Raw genomic sequence first — 18,996 nt, forward strand, 5'->3', positions numbered from 1 at the left:
GGGTACTTTAACTATTTGGTAATTCTTCCAAATTTTCTGACAAATATGATATTATTGGAGTTTGTTTTTTGTTGACATCGGATTAACATTACAAAATAATGCTTTTACTAAGAATATATGGAAATTACTATTACAAGTATTATTAAAATGTACAATATGTATAGTTATACACGATGTAGCAGTTCCTCATAGGTTTCCAAATGGCTACTAATGTCATAAGATAAGCATTGCGTTGAATGTTCCCCAAAAAAACCGAATGTCGCTCTCTAACTACTTCGTTAAAATTTTGATGATGATTTGAGACCTCAGCATAATTTTGCGTTTCGCCATAAATGGTATTGTAATATTTGATGGAAAATACTTGCGGTATTTTGTTTTAAATAAAAATATGTATGTACATTCTTTATTAAAAATTCAGGGTTATATTAACTAACGGGTAATCGCTTAGACTAACTTACATATATACTTAGAGTGTATAATGAGACTAACATATTGATTGCACATTTCCGGCCCAAGACTTCTATTATTTATCACAATTCGCATCTGATAACTAAGAGATACGATGTAAGCTATACAGTAGCTATAATCTAGAAAAAGGTTTTATGGTATGTATTATAATTAATTGAAGAGGATTCGAGGATAAAGGGAAGAACGCTGATGTGCCACCCCTTGGGGTAGCTATTGCGGTATCAAATGCACTTCCCAAGGAATTCGTAGTGTTACTTAAAAATAAATATATTCATCAATATAGTACGTATTAATCCGCGATCTTAGCTACTCTTATGTTTAGATTCAATTTTACTTAGAAACTATAGAATTGCACCTCATGGTTTGGCAAGAATCGTCAAGTTATTGCACTTGTTTGATCAAGTCTCTTATGCTAAATGGAAGTCGTTCATGGTATTCAGATATATGTATATATAAATAATCTATTTATATTGCACGTCCCTTAATACTAAGTTTTGCGTATCATCTTGTAGAGTACCGAGTGGGTTTCAATGCTCTCTGCGCCCGATTCCCACATGTCTTCGGCATTGGTTTCCTCATCCGACGATCCACAACAGGTGCTGTGACCTCGCCGCTGTTCGTCTTCAGAGGAATACGAGGACATTGTGGTTGTGCTTCCCCGTACATGCAGTTCATTGGTTTGGGAGCGTGTGAGCGTCTTATCCGACTCGGCGTCGCTCAGATCCTCACCAGCATTCGCTGAGGTGCGACTGCCGGGTGAAACCATGTGCTCCAGATCTTCAAAACGAGAGGCATCCATCTCTAAGCGATTGGCATTGGCACTCTCCTCTTCGTTGTCTTCGATGGTATCCACTCGTATGATCTGTCCTCGTCCAGACATCATCTTGAAGTTATAGCGATCGTAGACGTTGCGTTTGTACAGCTCTGTGGAGTCGGTGCTCATATATCCACTGTCCAGCTGCCCAAAGCGCTGCTCATAGTAGTTTTGACTGCCTGGTTGGACCACAGTGCTGGGCGGAGCCGCATCTTCGATGATGGAAGCGATGCCATCGTCACGTTCCAGTGCCTCCAAGAAACCCGATGAAGTCTTGGTGCCATATGTTGGCGCAGGACTTTGGCTGGGACTGAACTTGTTGGCAGCCATCGTCACGAACTTGCGCCAGGCGTTCTTCAGATCCTTGGCCTTCTTAGCGCGGTCCTTTAAACCAATGGCAATCTGCATGCCGGCTGTCAGCTGCGCTGGCTCAATTTCACAGCGATAAACGGTCTGCACATTGCTGACATTAACATTCACACTGGCATTGGCATTCGGACTGCCATTAGTATTGGAGGTGCTGTTAGAGTTACTACCTCCGCTGTTCGCAGCTCGCTGGGGATAGGCAATGCCCACGGGAACGCCGGCATTGCGGTACATCTCCTTGGTGCGTTCCGAGAGATGGCTGCTGCTTCGATTCGAGCGGGAGCTAATGGACAGAGCGTCAAACTGATTGAGATCCAGGTCCTTAAGGTTCTTTGTATTATTGTTATTTGTGCTGTGATTATTGTTGTTACTTGACTCCAGCTCATCTGAAACCTTGAGCTGCTCCGGCTCATGCTCATTCTCATTGTTGTCCCTGTCGCGCTTTTGCGACTTGCGGCGATTGAGATACTTGTTGAGACTGTAGTCATTGCGCAGACTATTCATCTTCTTGCCATACATAGCATCGTCCCCATAAGCGTCCAGTTGGTTCTTCTGCTCCACGGGGAATGCTTTGCCTTTGCTCTGCTCTGTCATGGCAGAGATCACGCTGGACATGGTGTTGTTGCAGGAATTGTCAAACTCCGAGTTCGCCATAGTGTCAGATACTCCAGTCACCTCGGTGATCTCGCTGTGCATGCTGTAGTTGTCCTCTTCCAGTCGATCGTTGGGCGAAGGCGGTGGCGGTGGCAGCGGACGTTTGCTCTGCACAAGCGGAGCGCAGTAGTGCTGATTGGATTTGGGGCGTGGCGGCGACGGCGGCTGTCGATGTCCTCGTGCATAGGCAGTTGAATTGGAGTCTGCTTTTGACGCCGATAACTTTTCTGCTGGCTTTGGGGAAGATATGGTGATGGTTGTCTTGTTTGCACTCGCTCGAGTCACATCCACCACGGAGTGTGTGGGCGAGGTGGCCATACCGCGTTGTCTCCGCGAATGCTTCGCTTCTAGCGTTAGGATGCGACCTTCCTCCTCGGTTGGTTGTCTCTGCGTCGCATGACTCTCCTTGTAGTTGTCCTGCACCGCCAACGGCGACTCGTAGATTTCTCGTAGGTTCCTAAACGAGTTCGAAGATCGAAGTATGAAGGAGGCTGTGCGTGGCTTGCTGTTGGCATTGCTGTTTTCGTTTGGAGTCAACTGACGACTTAGATCGGGCAGGGAATTGATCTGGTTGTAGTCGGGATCGGAATATTGATCGTTGCTCGACTGGCGACCATGATTGTCCCAGGCATTGATGTCACAGAAACTCTGCTTCTTCGGCTTACGATCCAGCGTATCTGGTTCAAACTGATCGCTGTCCGTGCGCTCCAAATCCGACGGCGGCTCATGCTCCACCTCGATCGTCATGCTGCCGCGAAAGGGCGTATCATACTTGATTCTTGCGGCGGCTTCTTTGTGTCGCTGCGAATGATTGTGATGCTGATGTTGGTGATGCTTGCCCGCAAGACGCTTCTTCATCTCGCCCTCCTTGCGAAACCCATTCAGTCGATCGTAGACCGTGTGACTGATCTCCATCTCCTCTTCTAGAGGTAGCGCTGTACTCAAACTGGGGCTCAGCTGTGAGCTGACATCAGACGAGGGTGAGCTGGATGAATGCGAACTTTTGCGTTTACTCGGCTCTAGACGCTCCAGACTGTCCGTCTCATAGTCCACGATTAAATACTGTGGCGACTTGCGTCTGTAGATGGGTGAATCCGGTTGGAATTGCTTCAAGGATTTGCGACTCAGCGAACTGTAGTCGGGCGTTGGCACGGAGGGAATGCTGCTCTGTGTGCTGCTGTAAATCTCCTTGATCTTTTTCTCAATGGTGCTGTCGTAGTCCGGCGTGGGAATATGCGCTGCATACTCTCGCTTCAGGGAATCATAGATGATCTCCGTGGGCTTCATGTTGCGCAACATATTGTAGTGCTGGCGATCGAAGGAGTTGAGCGACGTAGGCGTCGAATTGGCCGCTGCAAACTGATCCAGGACTTCGCTGCGCTTGCGAAGAGACTTGGTGAGACTGGAATTGCTGCGTAGTGAACCAGTTGGCGTATCGGCCAACATAAACTTTGGATTGTTATAGAGTTCGCCTCCAGTCTCCGCAAACCCATACACATTGGCTGAGACGGCTGCGGTGTAAGCAGAGTAGCTATCAAATGAATTGCTGGGTGGAGTTTTGGGTTTAACAGGCTCTGGACTCGACTTGACTGTCCTTGGTGGCTCCTCATGAACACGTTTGCTCGTGCTGGGCTCCTGGTCTTGCTTTGTCTGTGGCTCCGCTTGCGACTTTTGCATTGGTGGCGGCGGCGGACGTTCCTTGGGTGCGGAAATCTCCTTGCGCATCGAGGAGTTTTTGCTTGGCGACCCACTGGGACCATTTTTTTTAGGTGACGCTGCCTTTGGCGTGGGAGTTACTTCCGTGTTAGGCACACTCTGCAGCCACTGCTCGATGCTGTTGCGCTTGTCACCCATACTTTTGGCCTGTAGATTCTGTTGCAGCGGCACATTGTACATGGTCGAAGAGGAAGCAGCGTTCGATTCCAGGGGTAGTTCTTCCGGTATGATGTTGAGCGATGGCTGGTAGCGCTTGGAGGCCATCTTATACTTGGCAATGGCAATTACCTCTCGTATCTTTTGCAGAAATTCAATGGCAGCTTGCGGTGGTTCCTGCAAAGGGGAATACCTCATTGAATTGTAAGCGAAGGGTTAATTGCTTGACTGTTAACTTACCGCCAGCAGATGTGGCTCAAAGTAGGCCGGATTGAAGTAAAGCTTCTTACGCACATTGCCATTGACCATGGCTCGCAGATTCTCCAGCTTCTCCTCACTCATCAGATCCTCAATAACAGCCACATTCTCTGTGGGCAAACACTCGTTCTCCTGCAGAAATTCATCGGTCTCATGGGCAGGATTGTCGGCAACGCTATTGCCCGGCTTCGGAGACTTGTTGTTTCCCATGTTCATCTGTGGATGCACCAGAACCGAAACGGATGTCTGCTGTAGAATTAAACCACATTTGCAGCCAAGCCAAAGCTAAAACCTAAGCTGACTTACCTTGATCTTTTCCTCCATTTCGCACTCGGAATTTGAATTGGAAATGTCACTGGCAAAGCCCGAATTATGCTCTCGTTCTCCGAGCTGTGGAAAATGCTGCAGCAGCGGATTATTCTTCACAATGCCCATGTCCTCCTTGAGACTGGACATGCTGGCTCGAGTGCCTGCATCATTGCCACCGCCTAGACCCATACTGTTGGCCGAGTAGATGCTGCCCACACGACTAAACGGAGCACCAAAGGTGACCTGATCATTCTTCGGATAGTTGATGTCATTGCCAATGTTATCCAGCGAGTGACGAGAGTTGTGGCGCCCACTTCGCTTGCGCTTCTTCATGAACAGATAGAGAAAAACGGAGGCCACATAGATGAGGCCCAGCAGCAGGCTGCAGATGCCAATAACGACATACTCGCGCATTGTCATGCCATCCGAGGTGGAGGCGAGAGTAGTCGAATTGGCGGGCTGAAAGAAGACCTCTGGTACATCTACGAGGGGAGAAATTAAATGAGAAACTTGGCAACTTAAGGAGTAAAAAGATGCCTTACTGTGTGAGTACTTGACGGGACTGCCATTGACACGGAAGGCGACACAAGGCGAGTGCACATTCTTGGGCGCCATCAAAGTGTCTGTGGAGACAACAAGTTATAGATTGACTTGCACTTAAGGCATTAGCCAACAACTCACCCTTGTGGGTGACATTGAGAGCCACGGTCATGTCGCGGCAAACCAAATGCACGACTATGAGGCGACCCTGCATCTTCTGGCGCAGCTCCGCCTCACCCAGCCACTGCAGAAAGCTGCGTCCCTCGTCGCGGAACATTCGAAACGGATAATCGGTGTCGATGGGATTACGCAGATCCGACCAGCCATTCGAGCCCAAGTACTGAGCACCCGTAACCGCACATACTGGCGTATGGATGTCTGCAAAGATTATGCATGCGGATTATAGGCAACTAATAAGAGTGAAGATGGATGGATGGATGGTTGGTGACTTACTGGGAAAACTGATTTCTCTGCTGGGGTAAATGATTTGGCCGCGCAGTGGCAAAAACACAAATGGAATTTTCTCCGATGATGAGCCGCTGACAAATGGTGAGAGAGAGCATTCTGCAAAGCAAGCAACAAAAACAACGACAACAACGCGTATACGTTGCCCTCAATGAGAAAGTCTCGCATTATGATGGTCAAGTCACAAATAACAACAACAAAGAAATATCAACAACAACTACAAGAGAAAAATAAAATATACCCAATGGCCCAGTAATGTTTATACTCGTAGACGCCAACTGTGATAACATCGAAATCGAGACTACACTCGTCTCGTTTCTCGTCTCGCACTTCGCTTCGAATCGCGCTCAGATTGCGACGCTTATCAATTTGTAGCGCAAGAAAACAAAACAAAACAATTCCAAATACTCGCACTAAGTTTTTGTTTTGTTTTTTCCGAAAACCCTCTTACTTTCAGTCCAATTGTTATTGTTTTGCCTTTTGCTGTTGTAAAATTGCTAGCTGCTAGCGAAAGTTGGCTTTAAAATATTTTCCTTTCATAAATAAAAAAGTGCTGGCAACTCGCAATGATTTGTTCAATAATGGCAAATTGTTGTCATAATTCCAAAGGTTCAGCTACCGTTTGTTATTTTTATATGTTTACAAATAATAAAAAAAACTAAGTACTACTAAAAAAGGTGTCATAACTTTAAGGCAAGCTTGGCTGTCATTTCGACATTTTTAAGACTCTCTTTTGAAAGGAAATTCGAGATTCTTAGCAGCCACTTAACAAATTTTTTTTTATGGGGTAAGCTTTGTTGCTTGTCCATATATAAGAATATAAAATATATTACAAACGAAAAGTCAATAAAAGGCTTCTCCTATTACTCTTTTATGTTTTAAGAGAGAGGCTTTATTTTCTAAATATCTATAATGAGAATTTAATGTATTTGTATAAGTTTACTATATAAACAAATTTACGACTAAGAGATGTCGTAACTCTAAGGCAAACATGGATTCTCTATTTGTTCTTTAAGGGAAATGAAAATGTATGTATTATAGTTACAGTCGCAATTTAATGGAGTATAAGATGTTTTGGATAAAAGTAGTTATGAAAATTTAACAACATATATCTTAAATTTGAAGACCTGATTTTCATGAATTTCTGAACAGTTTCTTTTGTTTTGAAAGTCAGTTAATAATTCTAATTTTGCAATATTTGAATTAAGAAATTTGTGTGCGGCAGAGCATATAAGTTTCGGATATTGCCAAATTGGTTGGCCCTTTTATTTGTTGTGATGGCTTTTGTCGCAGTGTTTGCGTCACGTTTCGTTTTCATTCTGCAATTTCATTGATGGGCGCGGGATGAGAGCGGACGGCTTGAGCCCTGCACAATTTTGTTATTATTACAGCATTTCTTTTTCGCGATGGAAGAAATAGTTGAGCAACCATTGTGGAGCCAAACTGGTAACTAGCAACAGGCAACTGTGCAACGGGCAACAAACAGGGAGACAATAGATGTTGCCACAAACGCTGAGTGTTGCGACGGCTCTCACATGTGGGAAAAGTTCCCAGAGCGCATGCCACGAAATGGAGCAGCGAACGAGCAAACGAATTGCAGTGAATTTGTTGACTAATTATTCCGGCTTGACTCCAAAACCACAAACGACAAACGAAAAAAAGGCCACAATGAAAACACTTCCGCGCTACGTTGTTCACTTACCATGTATGTCATCCACACAGATGCCCAAATCCTCGCGATAGGCTCGCAAGTATGGCAAACAACGGCAACTGCAGCCCTCATCGGCATCCTCCGTCTGGCCCTGGGCCTGGGCATTGGCATTAGCCTTTTGCAGCTTCATGCGTCGCGTCAACAGCTCCAAGCGACCGCCAGCCAACGAGGCTGAGGCCTGACCCAGTCCATCAGCGTCTGCAAACAAACACAAAACCCACAAAAAAAAAAACAGATTATAAACACGTTAATGGCAAGTTGGCGAGTGCCAAACAAATTTCCATATTAATCGAGCTAGCGAGCGCACTTACCGTTGCCATCGCTGCCCAGACGGACCACGGCCGCCGTGCCGCTGGAAAGGCCGATGCAGGTGTCCGCATTGCAACTGCCGCTGAGGCCGAGACGAAGACCTGCCGAAAGAGAAAACAGTAAGTCATCTGCGGGCAGACTGAGAAGGGGAGTCAGAGGCAGTCGGAGAACTGAGGCAGATTGATTTAAGCCGTCACAACAGAACGCGCCAAGAGGGGAACACAACAACAAAAAAAACTGGCTTGGCGCATGATGATGAGCTGCGCCTAATAAGCTAACCATACTGGAAATTAATGCTGCTGTCAACGGCTTAAACATGCCACACAGCTGCAAGGAGGGCAGGGACATGGCATTAGCTTCAGCTTCAGCTTTGGCTATGGCCATGGATTGAGCTTTGGCTTTGGCTTTGACTGTGGATTAGACACTGGCATTTGAGAAGCGTACTTACCACTCGTATAGAAGATATCGCCATCGTAATGCCTTGTCAGATTGATTAGCTGTCCGTTAGTCTGCTGCAGATCCTCTAACAGTAAATTTGCTGGCATTAAATCCTCTAGTTGATTTCTCTTATTGTCTCTCCTGTTGCTGTCGTTTTTCCGCTCCGTTCTTCGCTTTCTGCTGTTGTTGTCGTTGCCGTTGTTGTTGTTGTCGTCGTCATTGTGATTGCTGTCGTCGGCCGCGTAGAGAGCTGCTCTTGTGGCTGCCAAGGAGGTGGCGCCGATGACCTCAACGCCACCAATTGTCGCTGCTACAGCTGCTGCAGCGGGTGCCGTGGGCGTGGCTCTGCCACACTTGAACAGCAACTGCAGGAGCAACAGCAACAGCAGCAGGCGGCGGGGGAGAGGGCGGGGTAGGGAAGAGCCAACTTTGGTGCGCCGCATCTTAGCAAGAGCAACATTGCTAATGCATGAGGAGCAAGTGCAGCGACCAGGTCGGGGTGCTGCTGTTCCACTGCTCCACTGCTGATGAGTCTCTGTGTCAAAAACGAGTATGAACAAAAATAGAAACATTTAAAACCATAAATACCAAGAGAAAACGAGGCGACTAATTAAAAACAAAACCAAAACGCAACAACGCGAAAACAAACTACAGCAACAGAAACAACAAGAAAAACAAATGCGAATTTTGAAAAGATTTCCCCACTGACTTTGCCTGTCCACACACTCCTATTCGCACACACAAACACACGCAGTGCACAACAACACTTAGTGAGACTCAGCTTTGGCGTTGACATTCTTTAAGCTAACGCTTAATGACGCAAAAATTGTTGGTGTCCATTTTTGTAAATGGAGCAGCATCTACGCCAACTTGTTAACTTTGTTGTTGCAACTAGCATACCCTACGAGCAAGAGGGTAACTTGGTATTCTAATCAAATGTGTGACACTTTCTTGAGCTAAAATAGAAACCAGAAATGCATACATTCAGCAATTGAATTTATTTCAAACATAGTGTTTTTTTTAAAGCATTAAAAACTGAAAATATTTTCTTCAACATTACATAATGATATTTAATAACATTTAATAATCATTTGAACTATTGTTAATTTCAAATTATAATAAATAACAATCTTAATTTCTCATAAATTGATTAGTGAACTTTCAGTAAATTATTTATATTAAATGTTCATATGTTCATATTTATAAATCCTTCTTAAAACATCTTTAAATAACTGTTCAAATAATTCAAAACCATTTTATTGCTTTCTTAAATTAGAGCTAATAATTGATTACGCTTTTATCAACCTAATATTGTAACCATCAAATTAAATATTATTCCACCTTTGTCAGTCTAAAAATAAACTTATTTTTTATGCTTAAAATTTGTGTCTTCACCGCCAACATATCCCACCGCATTGTGAAATTAGAATGCCCATTTCCATAAGAATGCCAATTCATTGCTGCAAAGCAAACCAGTTACATGGCAATCGGAAACCCAAATCTTTAACGGCAATAATCGTTTGTTCTGAGCAGAAATGCACATATTACAATCAATACAATAAAATTGCAATAAAATAAGTGACCAGCAGCAGGGTGTTTAATATTCGACATAGATATGCCAATCGCGATGGCAATCTGGCTGCTCGCTGTGGTTGCAGTTGTCGTCGTTTGACTAACGGACAACATTTAAACAAATGTTGCAATTAAAACTCGTTCTGCCAGCAAATGTATACTTATAAACGAAGACATATAGTCTGCTCGTCTCCGCCCGGGGTGAAGTGTAGAATCGAGTGGAATTACTTATGCAGCCACCAACAGTGGCAAGCAGTTGCTATTGCTATTGCTGTTGCTGCTGCTGCTGGCAATGGGAGTTGTCAGTGGGCTGTTGGCGGAGCAAGTGCGTCGTCGCCTGGGAACATGCTGCGTATGCGAGTGTGTGCCACAGTTGTGGCCGCGTTTAGTACCGTTACCAAAATGCGCGCTGCTGCTGCTGCAGTTATGCTTGCTTAATCTACATACACACAAATAGAAGACTGTGTGAGAGATAAGTATAGAGTCAGGTTGCTCAGTTCCGAGTGTGTTTATACCGCTAATCAGTTGCACTTTAGCTGCTTGACAGCGTTTTGGTTAATTTACATAAATATTTCACAGACAAAAAAAAATTATTGGGGACTTCTAACTGTTAGTTATACTTAGGTTTTATAGTTGCTGTTGCTGCTGCTTCCATTCAAAAGAAGAACGAACAGCAAAAGACAACAGCAACAGCAACAACAACAACAACAGCAAAGTGGAAACAATCATTATGTCCGAGAATGAGAAGAAAGCGATAAAAGCAACAGTTTGCGGCCTAATTTGAAAGTAAAATTTCTTTCCAAACAAAGAAGAAGAAGTTCGTTGCCTAAGTCTTTTGATTTTGATTGAGCAGTCAACAGCATCAGTCATCGAACTGCTAAAATGCTGAAGCCGTTTGTACAGTTAGCTGGCACTAAAGCCCAAACAATATGTTGTTTTATTATCATCATCGACATATTATTATTGATTTGATTTGTGACTCTCAGCTCAGCTCGAAGCTCACAGCTCAGTCTGTGCTTAGCTTCGACTCTGGGCCAATCTCTTGCATTTGGAAACAATTTAATGGCATTAATGACCTGATTTCCAACTGATTTTGTTTATTTTTTCTTTTTTTTATTTTATTTTTTTATTAAGCTGCAACAGCAGAGTGTTACAAATATAGATGGATAGAGAAGGAAAAAAAGCGCTTAGGTTGCAGATGAAGGTGATGGGATTTTGATGATTGTGCTCGCAACGTTTGCTGGGAAAGCAACTGTTGGCCAGACCAGGTCTTGACTTTTTGCATTCGACTAAACTCAATTAACAGGTAATTGAACTTTGTGCGCCCCACCGACAGATAGACGAGGTACATACATACATGCTGCATCTAATTTCTGAATGTATGTGTGCAAGTTGCTGCATGCCACCAGCCATGCACGTTCATTAATTATTAGGCAACACGATATGGCGTTAGCTCTCTGCGCATTGCACATTGTTCTAAGTCTGCGCATAAATTTATGTATTGCCACAACGAAACGAAACGAAACGCAACGCATTGTAACCTGCGGCATGCTAGTGCACGCAGATGCACCAATCTCTCGCTAATGTTGTTGTTGTTGTTGTTTTTGTTATTGTCTATTGTCTGCAGTCGCTACACTTCCGAGTGCAGTCGACGTCACACTCGGCGTACTTTTAACACTTAGAACGAGCACAGAACGAGCTGCTGCTGTTGCTGCTGCTGCTGCTGCGGCTGCAGTGGAGCCAACTCGCTGCTATCTAATATATCTGCTATTTCGTTTTATACGTCCCCCTCGGAGCATACATGTTTAATAACAAATTTGAAATTTATTCAACGTCCATTGTTGTGGCCAGAGGAGCGCATCATTTGCGCTCGCCGCTGACGCCTTAATGTGCTTTAATGTGTACTTATGCTTATGTTTATGCTTTTTGGCCAGAGCTCAAAAGCATAGCGCATACGAGTATGGTACATGATGGTAGTCCCCGGCTAAGACAAGGGCCAACGGTGTTTTCAAAATAGTTGTTAAAACTAAATTACGACAGTGCACTGAACGCGGCTCTCTCATAGTCAAAGACTCGGGCAGAGCACCAGCTCCAGTCGAGTGGCCAGCAGATTGGCCATTGGCCGTGGCATTGGTCTTAGATCTCTGGGTAGGCACATACTAGTACACATATATATAGTATATGGGGTGTGTGCACTATGATAGCTTGACTGTATTTTTTTTTGGTAATTACTTTCACCTTAGTAGATCAAGTTGATCTCTTTTCAAAGTGCCTGCCCAGTGACCTAAACTCAATGGTCTGATAAGCTTAATTTCATTCAAATGCTCAAGCAAGGGCAGCCCACAGAATGGAAATAGGAATGCGCAAAAAACAAGACAAGACAAAACCTTTTTCTTTATGCCGTTTTTGAGGGAAAGGAAATGCAAATCTGACCTGGCAAATGTGTGTGTGTGTGTGGTACTCACAGTCTGTGTTTTTTTGTTTGTTCCGGCCAATGAATAAATTAACACCTTCAACAGTTTGCACAAAATTGTTGCCAATGGTTGCAATGGTTCTTCTTGTTGTTGGCAACTTGTTAACGGTAAAATAAAGTGCTAGCTAGCACTTTATATTGCTCTTGTATTATTTTGTGTGTGTCTTCTTTTGGGTTTAGCTTAAGACACGAATTTGCACACTCGTTGTTGTGATGTTGTTTGTGATTTGTTTTTCTTTTTTTTCGTATTAACTGCACTCGAAACATTCAGACGCCCGCACTCACAATTTACACATTTTGCACATTTTTTATAACTGTTGCCACATTTGTGAAGACGAAAACACGACAACATTAATTAGAAATTATGTTTATTATTATTTGCGTTGCAAAGAAAGCGAACTAGACTAGCAACAACAACATTCGGTTTCTGTTTTTTTTTTCTGTTATTTTTTGTTTTTCTCTTGAGCCAAGCGCCGACGCTTTTCTTTCTTTTGGCCAAAACACACAGTTTTCAATCGCTGTCTCAGCTATGTCTCAGATGGAGCCGCTGGCACGTCTATCAAGGTCGCCGTCATCGAAGCGACTGCGGCTCCCGACTTCAAGTGAGGCGCTGCCGAGCTGAGCTGGAGGAAGTCGTCGGCGAAAACTTTTGTGTGGTGTGGTGTGTCGCTCTCAAACGAGTTTTTCATTTTCTTCTACTCGCATTTCTTTACGCTCTTATAATTCGAAAGTATAAGTTTTGCCTGCTGCAGCTGCTGCTGTTGTTTTGACAAATCGTATAAGAAATGTTGTGATGTGTGAATGTGAGAGCTCTTTAAGCACATTAATTAACATCGATGTCGCTTAAATCAAGCATACGCAGCGTCTGCGTGTCCCCATCAACAACAACAAGCACAACAAACAGAAGACCAATAATAATGACAATGCACCGTTCAATGTGACGTGACATCGCCATTACCATCTCAAACTACAACTGAAACTGCATCGCGTGCAGTGTCCAAGTAACGGCGCTCTCTCGCAGAAGGAAGACAACGTTCAACTAATGGGACAACCTGAATCCTCGTGCACGTGCCAAATCGCTGGAGGCGGCAGCATAATAAATGCATCGCTGTCTACCCCATTGTTTTCGGCCCGGACAACAAAGATTTTTTGCCGCATTTTTCGCTTGCTCCAATTTGATAAGCGGGCAACGTTTGTGAGTGCGAGTACGAGTATCATTTGTCATTGGTTCAACTTTAATTTATAACAATTTCCTCGCTTTAGTCACACCCGAGATGCATTGCGATGCGATGCGGCATTTGATGTGGCAAATGCAACTAGAACAAGTGAAAACTTTTGTGGCACTCGATAAGATGCGTGAAGCGACGCTTTGAACGTGGGCAGCAGTCAGTTTGATAGGTAGGCAGTACTTGGTTTGAATGAGACCCGTTGCTCAAATTACACGGCCAATCTGTTTGACATAACGACAAGTTATAGCATATAAGGCGGCAACTCTTTCGAACAAGCCAAAAACAATTACAACAAACTGGTTTCAATTAAAAAACAGTTAAGTAGCAGCAACTAGATGGCAACTTCAAGTTGTCCGTTCCAAGTTGCCACGCATCGAAATGTTTACAACAACAAACCACAGCAATTGCTATCTCCTTTAGCTGCAACAAAATACGAGTACGAATAGAGTATGTTAGTATGAAGACTTCAAGTCTCGTGTCTCAGTTGCCATTCCCATTCCGGGCTCAGACTGGGCTACAATAATTATGCTTTAGTTGGCGACACACGAGTATAAACATTAACTATTAACAGCTGCATTTACAGTTGCTTTTATTTTTTATTTATTCTTTTTTTTCTATTTTAGAAAGTTTTTTTTCTTCTTTATTTTTTTCTTTATAATCCGAAGCGAACACCGATCAGCGATCCGGCTGCTTGTGGACCATATACAGTTCTAAAGGCCGTCAACGTCTTCGATTTTTATGACCTAGTGAGATGGTCTGGAACTGCATTTACATCTCTTTGTTGTTTACGTATTTGTAACGGGCGGCGATTTGGATCTAAATCGAAATGCAGTTGCCTCCCGTTCGATGTGGCCAAGATACGACAAGATTCGGCATAAATTTGAGAGTGCGCGAGGGGCTCGATTGGAGATCTGTGCACAGTGTTGTACTGTGCATCTTGCATCTTGTTGCGTTACCTACACACAATTATCCCCGTATCGGCTGCCAACATGATCCATAAATCTTTAACTGTAAATGCAAAAAACAAAAAAAAGCAGTAACTTCAGCGGCAGGCGAGGTAGCTGTGGTCCAGTTGAACGAGGCACATGCAACTAACAACTTGCAACTTATGCAAACTTTTGGACACACGTCTCGCGGCCAGCCGCAAGAAAACCGCAGTCGGCGGGTTGCCTGTCTGATCCGTGGATGTCGTCGTTGTCGCTGTCTCAGGCGCTGTCGGTCGTCGGCAATCGGATGGAGCAAACCAGTTCATATCTGGGGATGGGATGGGATGGGATGCCGTGCTCCTTGCTGGGGCTGCTGGCAGCCTTGTTATTGATTCACTTGTTTGCCGTTGTTGCTCTTGCTGTTATTGCGGATTACTCTTCGCATTGCCTGCGCGCTGTGCCTAAACAAACTTGCAACTTTGCGACTTGCAACTTGTAAGTTGCAACTGCAATTGTATTCATAAATAACGCTTGAATAATGTTTGCATTGGCTCAGTATCTTTTTTTTATGCTGTATGTTCTTCTGCGGTCGCGTTCTTGAAAATTATTATCAATCGCCTCATGCGCCGCCGCCGCCGCCAAAGCAATAAACATGAAAAGGCGCACACATGAGCCAATGAGGCAATGAAGCCTTACCACGCCACAACATAACACACCACACCACACTTCTCAGTCTTCCGTACGGGGTCCAGACGAGAACTCATAACGGTAATAGCCAAGCTCGGCACAATTACGACTTGCACATGAAGCAGTTTCGGGGCAGTCGGCGAATTAACAGGTTAAGCATTAAGCAAACTGATTGAATCAAATTATACTATTATATCATAAGTCAAGTATTGGGGTCAAGAAATCGAATTGAATTCAATTACTTATTTTCATATTTGCTATACATATTTAGATTGGTGCAAATTGGTATTTGACTTAACAAATCGATATTAAGAAAAATAGAAAATAATACATATCTTTTGAATTAAATAATATTTTTTTTTTTTTAAGTACTTAAACTTTTGGTATGTCACTTTTAAGGAAATCGATGCCCAATTTTTAAGTCGGGAAATCAAATTACATTCAATCACTTTTTTTGATATTTGAATTGTTGAAAATATGTATATCACATATCGATAACAAACAAACTATCTTCTACATAAAGTTAAATAATAAATCAATTTTAATATTGCTTTAGTCTTAATCTTATGAAATCTTTATAGAAATTTGGCTGCAGTTTTTACATTTTATACAAAGCAAAGTAATTATTTTTAATGAAGACGCTGAATTAATTGAGACTCTAAGTTTTAGAGGTCAGGCAAAATGATTTGAATGCTAATGATTTTTTTTTTAATTTCTATCATGGCCAAAATTATGTCAGACATTCGCTAAGAAACAGTAAAATTACAAAATAATCTTTGACCTAAAAACAATATAAATTAAGAATGTCAATTACTAGAAAATTATACGTTAATAAGAAGAGAAGTAATAGTAGAATGTGGTAACATACAAATAGTTTCGTTCATTCGCATTCTATTTAAAATGATCAAATTTAAGGTTGCCAATAAAGAGTTCCAAAAATGTCGTTAAAAATGCTATTCAGCAGAATAATAAATAAAAATCAAAAATAATTTATATATTTTTAATTAGAATACGAGTTGAACGATTAAAAGCAATCGTAATCGAAATGACCGTGGCCAAGCAATGCCAATTTCATACAAAGCGATTAAGGAAATAGGTGCGAAATAAAATGGGTATTAAATTAAAAATAGTAGTAAATAATAAACACTTATGTAAGCGCATAAAAGTCGATTTAGCACGCTTTTCTGGCTTAATAATCTAATCAAGCGATGTGGCAGGATTGGCAAATGTGGCAAATGTGCGGTAGCCACCGAATGTGGTAGCGTCTGGCTGTGCGAGGCTGTGCACCCCACGGACTTTGGGGGCATAAAGATGGCTAATAAAACTCACACATTCGCTGTGCAACGCATGACCATAACGGTTCACAGTCTGCCAGCTAAAGAGGAGTCAGGCAGAAGGTCGTGTGTCCCAGACGGTGCAACCATTCCCAAAACATCGATCATCGTGTGGGCATCCCACTGTCATGGTCACACAGAGTGTATAGGATACGAGTACGAATGCATTTGGTGGGCCTGCCACAGTGCAACACAGTTGCTGCCAGGCGGCTTGCAAACTTGCAATGCGGTTTTGATTGACAGCAAACAAGCCAAATGCATTTCAATTAAACGCTAACCGCTTCACAAATATTTCCATTTGTGTGCGAGTGAGTGTGCGCTGGTCAAGTGGAAGTTGCTGCCGCTTTTCTATTCAGTCTTTGACTTGGAATGAGAGAAGAGAACCCGCCTTTGGAGAACAATTCGCAGCAGAGCTGAGTTGAGTTGAGCTGAGCGAGCGGTCAACTCATCAGTATGCTGTATAAATTAGAGCATCAAACGGCGCTTTGCCAACTCGGAACTGGTCTATACTGTTATTGGCCATCGAAACAGATGCATGGCCAGTATATCCACCTATATGTCTGATGGTATTTCTATACTCCAACGTTGTGTGTGTGTGTTTGAATCTCGCTTGCAGCTGAAGAGTTCAATGCGACGCAAGTTGCCAGGTTGCAAGTGGCTGCAATCGTTGCCGCAGTTGTTGCTGTGGCAGTTGTTGCTGCCGCATGCCACAGGCCGCTAGAGACAATCAATGGCAACAATGTGCTCTGCACTTGTGCATATATTGTTGTTAAATTGATATCAATTTGCTTTAATGCCTTTGCCATTATGAGGACTATTATATTGTTAGGCTTGGTCAATGTTAAATAAAACACTTTATTAGCCCCCCCGCCTGCAGCTGCTGTCCATTGTGGTGGAGTCAACAGCCGTTGGCGCGTGTTACGTGAACTCGTTGTTAATCTGCATTTATTGAGTACCATGAAACTAAAATGGCAACACCTTGTCGATGGCAGCATCCCAATTGCCACCACTCCCTACTTCGCCCGTCCAGAGTTTCAGAGCAGCTTAACCACATCAACGTTGCCATCGACATCGCCATCGACACCGAGTTGTGGCTATCTAAACGCCGTTAGATGCTTACAACTTGTTCAAGAACCTGTATTAAAATCAAGCCAACAACAAAATTGGCTGCCACGCTCGAAAAAAGAAATTTGAATAATTCCCAAGCTTGTTTTATACATTTTGTTATTAGTTTTACAGGATTTATGGTACAAGTCTGTGTGGCCTGCCTTCTTTCTTTCGTCTCTTCCCTTTTCCATTCGCATAAGATTAAGACGTAACTCATTTGACACATAAATAAACAAATTCGTTATTTATGCGATCAATATGAGCGAGAAATTGCAGCGGAAGTTAACAAGTTTACGACTTGCGAATCTCTCTCTCGGTTTTGTCTCCACCTCTTCCATCCCTCGGGGGCAGGTTGATTGAACTCTTTTATGCGACATGTTGACTCGCTATTCACATATAGTAGACTCGTACTTGATGATGTTTTGCTATACGCTTCAAAAATTGTGAATAAATAAAATTTAACATGAATTTTTGTTGATATTTCCATTTTATTGTCAGTTAATGATGCTGATGATCTAATGGTTTCATAGTCACGCTAAAATTCAACCATCCAACATTCGCAAATTGGGTTCATTGCACGCTCATAAAAACCTATTGAGGGGCGTACTTTGCTATTTTAACCCCCGGTATTTCTCGTGCTCGTGCATTTGGGGTTTACTTATCGTATACTTATTTTTTTTTTTAGCTTTTTGTATCCTAGAAACCATTACTAAAGAATGTTTCTTAATAATTTAATTGCAAACCTTCGTGAAGATATCGAGAGTACTTTTAGATTTATAAAACGTAATATATCTAAACTAAACATCATAGCAAAGGATGTCCAATTAGCCATAGAATTGAGGTTGCCTACAGGTATTCATAATAAACTTTTGCTTTATAAAGTCATTTTTTTGTTTGCCCTAACAGTCTAATACATACATATATTGTATGGATGTCCAATTGTACAGCAAGTTCCAAGCAATTGCATCATGAGTTCTTTCCAAACTATTATGGAAGTCGTAAAACTCAGGGCGCCCATAGATATACAGAATAACCTTTTGCAATACTTCATTAAGAAATTAAATCTATTTTCATCATATATCGTATGGATTGCCAATCATGCAGCAAATCTCATTGCATCAAATCAAATTGTTACGAAGACCGTAGAACTAAGGGTACCTACAGATATCTCTCACTTTATTGCTTGCTTTGGGCTGACACTTAACTTACATTCATGCAATTAATGGTAGCTACTGGACTACTGGGTCTAGTTAGTGAGTAATCAATCGTTGATTGCAAATCGCCGCTCACATGTGCCAGCTGTAAGGCATGACAATTCCAATCTAATGCTAACCATAGCTCTGGCTAATTGATGCTCGCTTGGCTAAGCGCCTAAACGTTGCAATAGAATCGTAAATATTGTAATTGGAATCCTGCATGGCCAATCAATTGGCCGTGGTTGATGCTGAGGCTGGTGCACTGGTT

At 42.8% G+C, this 18,996-nt stretch overlaps 1 protein-coding gene across 3 annotated transcripts; it reads right to left on the minus strand.

Moving 5' to 3' along the window:
* Nucleotides 1-381: 381 nt before the first annotated feature.
* LOC133842886 (uncharacterized) lies at nt 382-12,937 on the minus strand. Of its 3 annotated transcripts, none has more exons than XM_062276178.1 (10): nt 12,242-12,937; nt 8,215-8,739; nt 7,769-7,867; nt 7,449-7,655; nt 5,735-5,845; nt 5,423-5,659; nt 5,284-5,364; nt 4,739-5,223; nt 4,415-4,678; nt 382-4,351 (listed from the first exon to the last, which is right to left on the minus strand). In XM_062276178.1, exons 2-10 carry the CDS (start codon nt 8,645-8,647, stop codon nt 956-958), a joined length of 5,313 nt encoding a protein of 1,770 aa, XP_062132162.1. In that variant the 5' UTR covers nt 8,648-8,739; nt 12,242-12,937; the 3' UTR covers nt 382-955. The 3 variants fall into 3 exon arrangements, with proteins under 3 accessions (XP_062132162.1, XP_062132161.1, XP_062132163.1); XM_062276177.1 differs by having other exon boundaries at nt 4,415-4,681; nt 12,242-12,936; XM_062276179.1 differs by having other exon boundaries at nt 4,415-4,648; nt 12,242-12,935.
* Nucleotides 12,938-18,996: the final 6,059 nt, after the last annotated feature.

This window comes from Drosophila sulfurigaster, chromosome 3 (assembly GCF_023558435.1).
Source record: "Drosophila sulfurigaster albostrigata strain 15112-1811.04 chromosome 3, ASM2355843v2, whole genome shotgun sequence".
NCBI lineage: Eukaryota > Metazoa > Arthropoda > Insecta > Diptera > Drosophilidae > Drosophila > Drosophila sulfurigaster.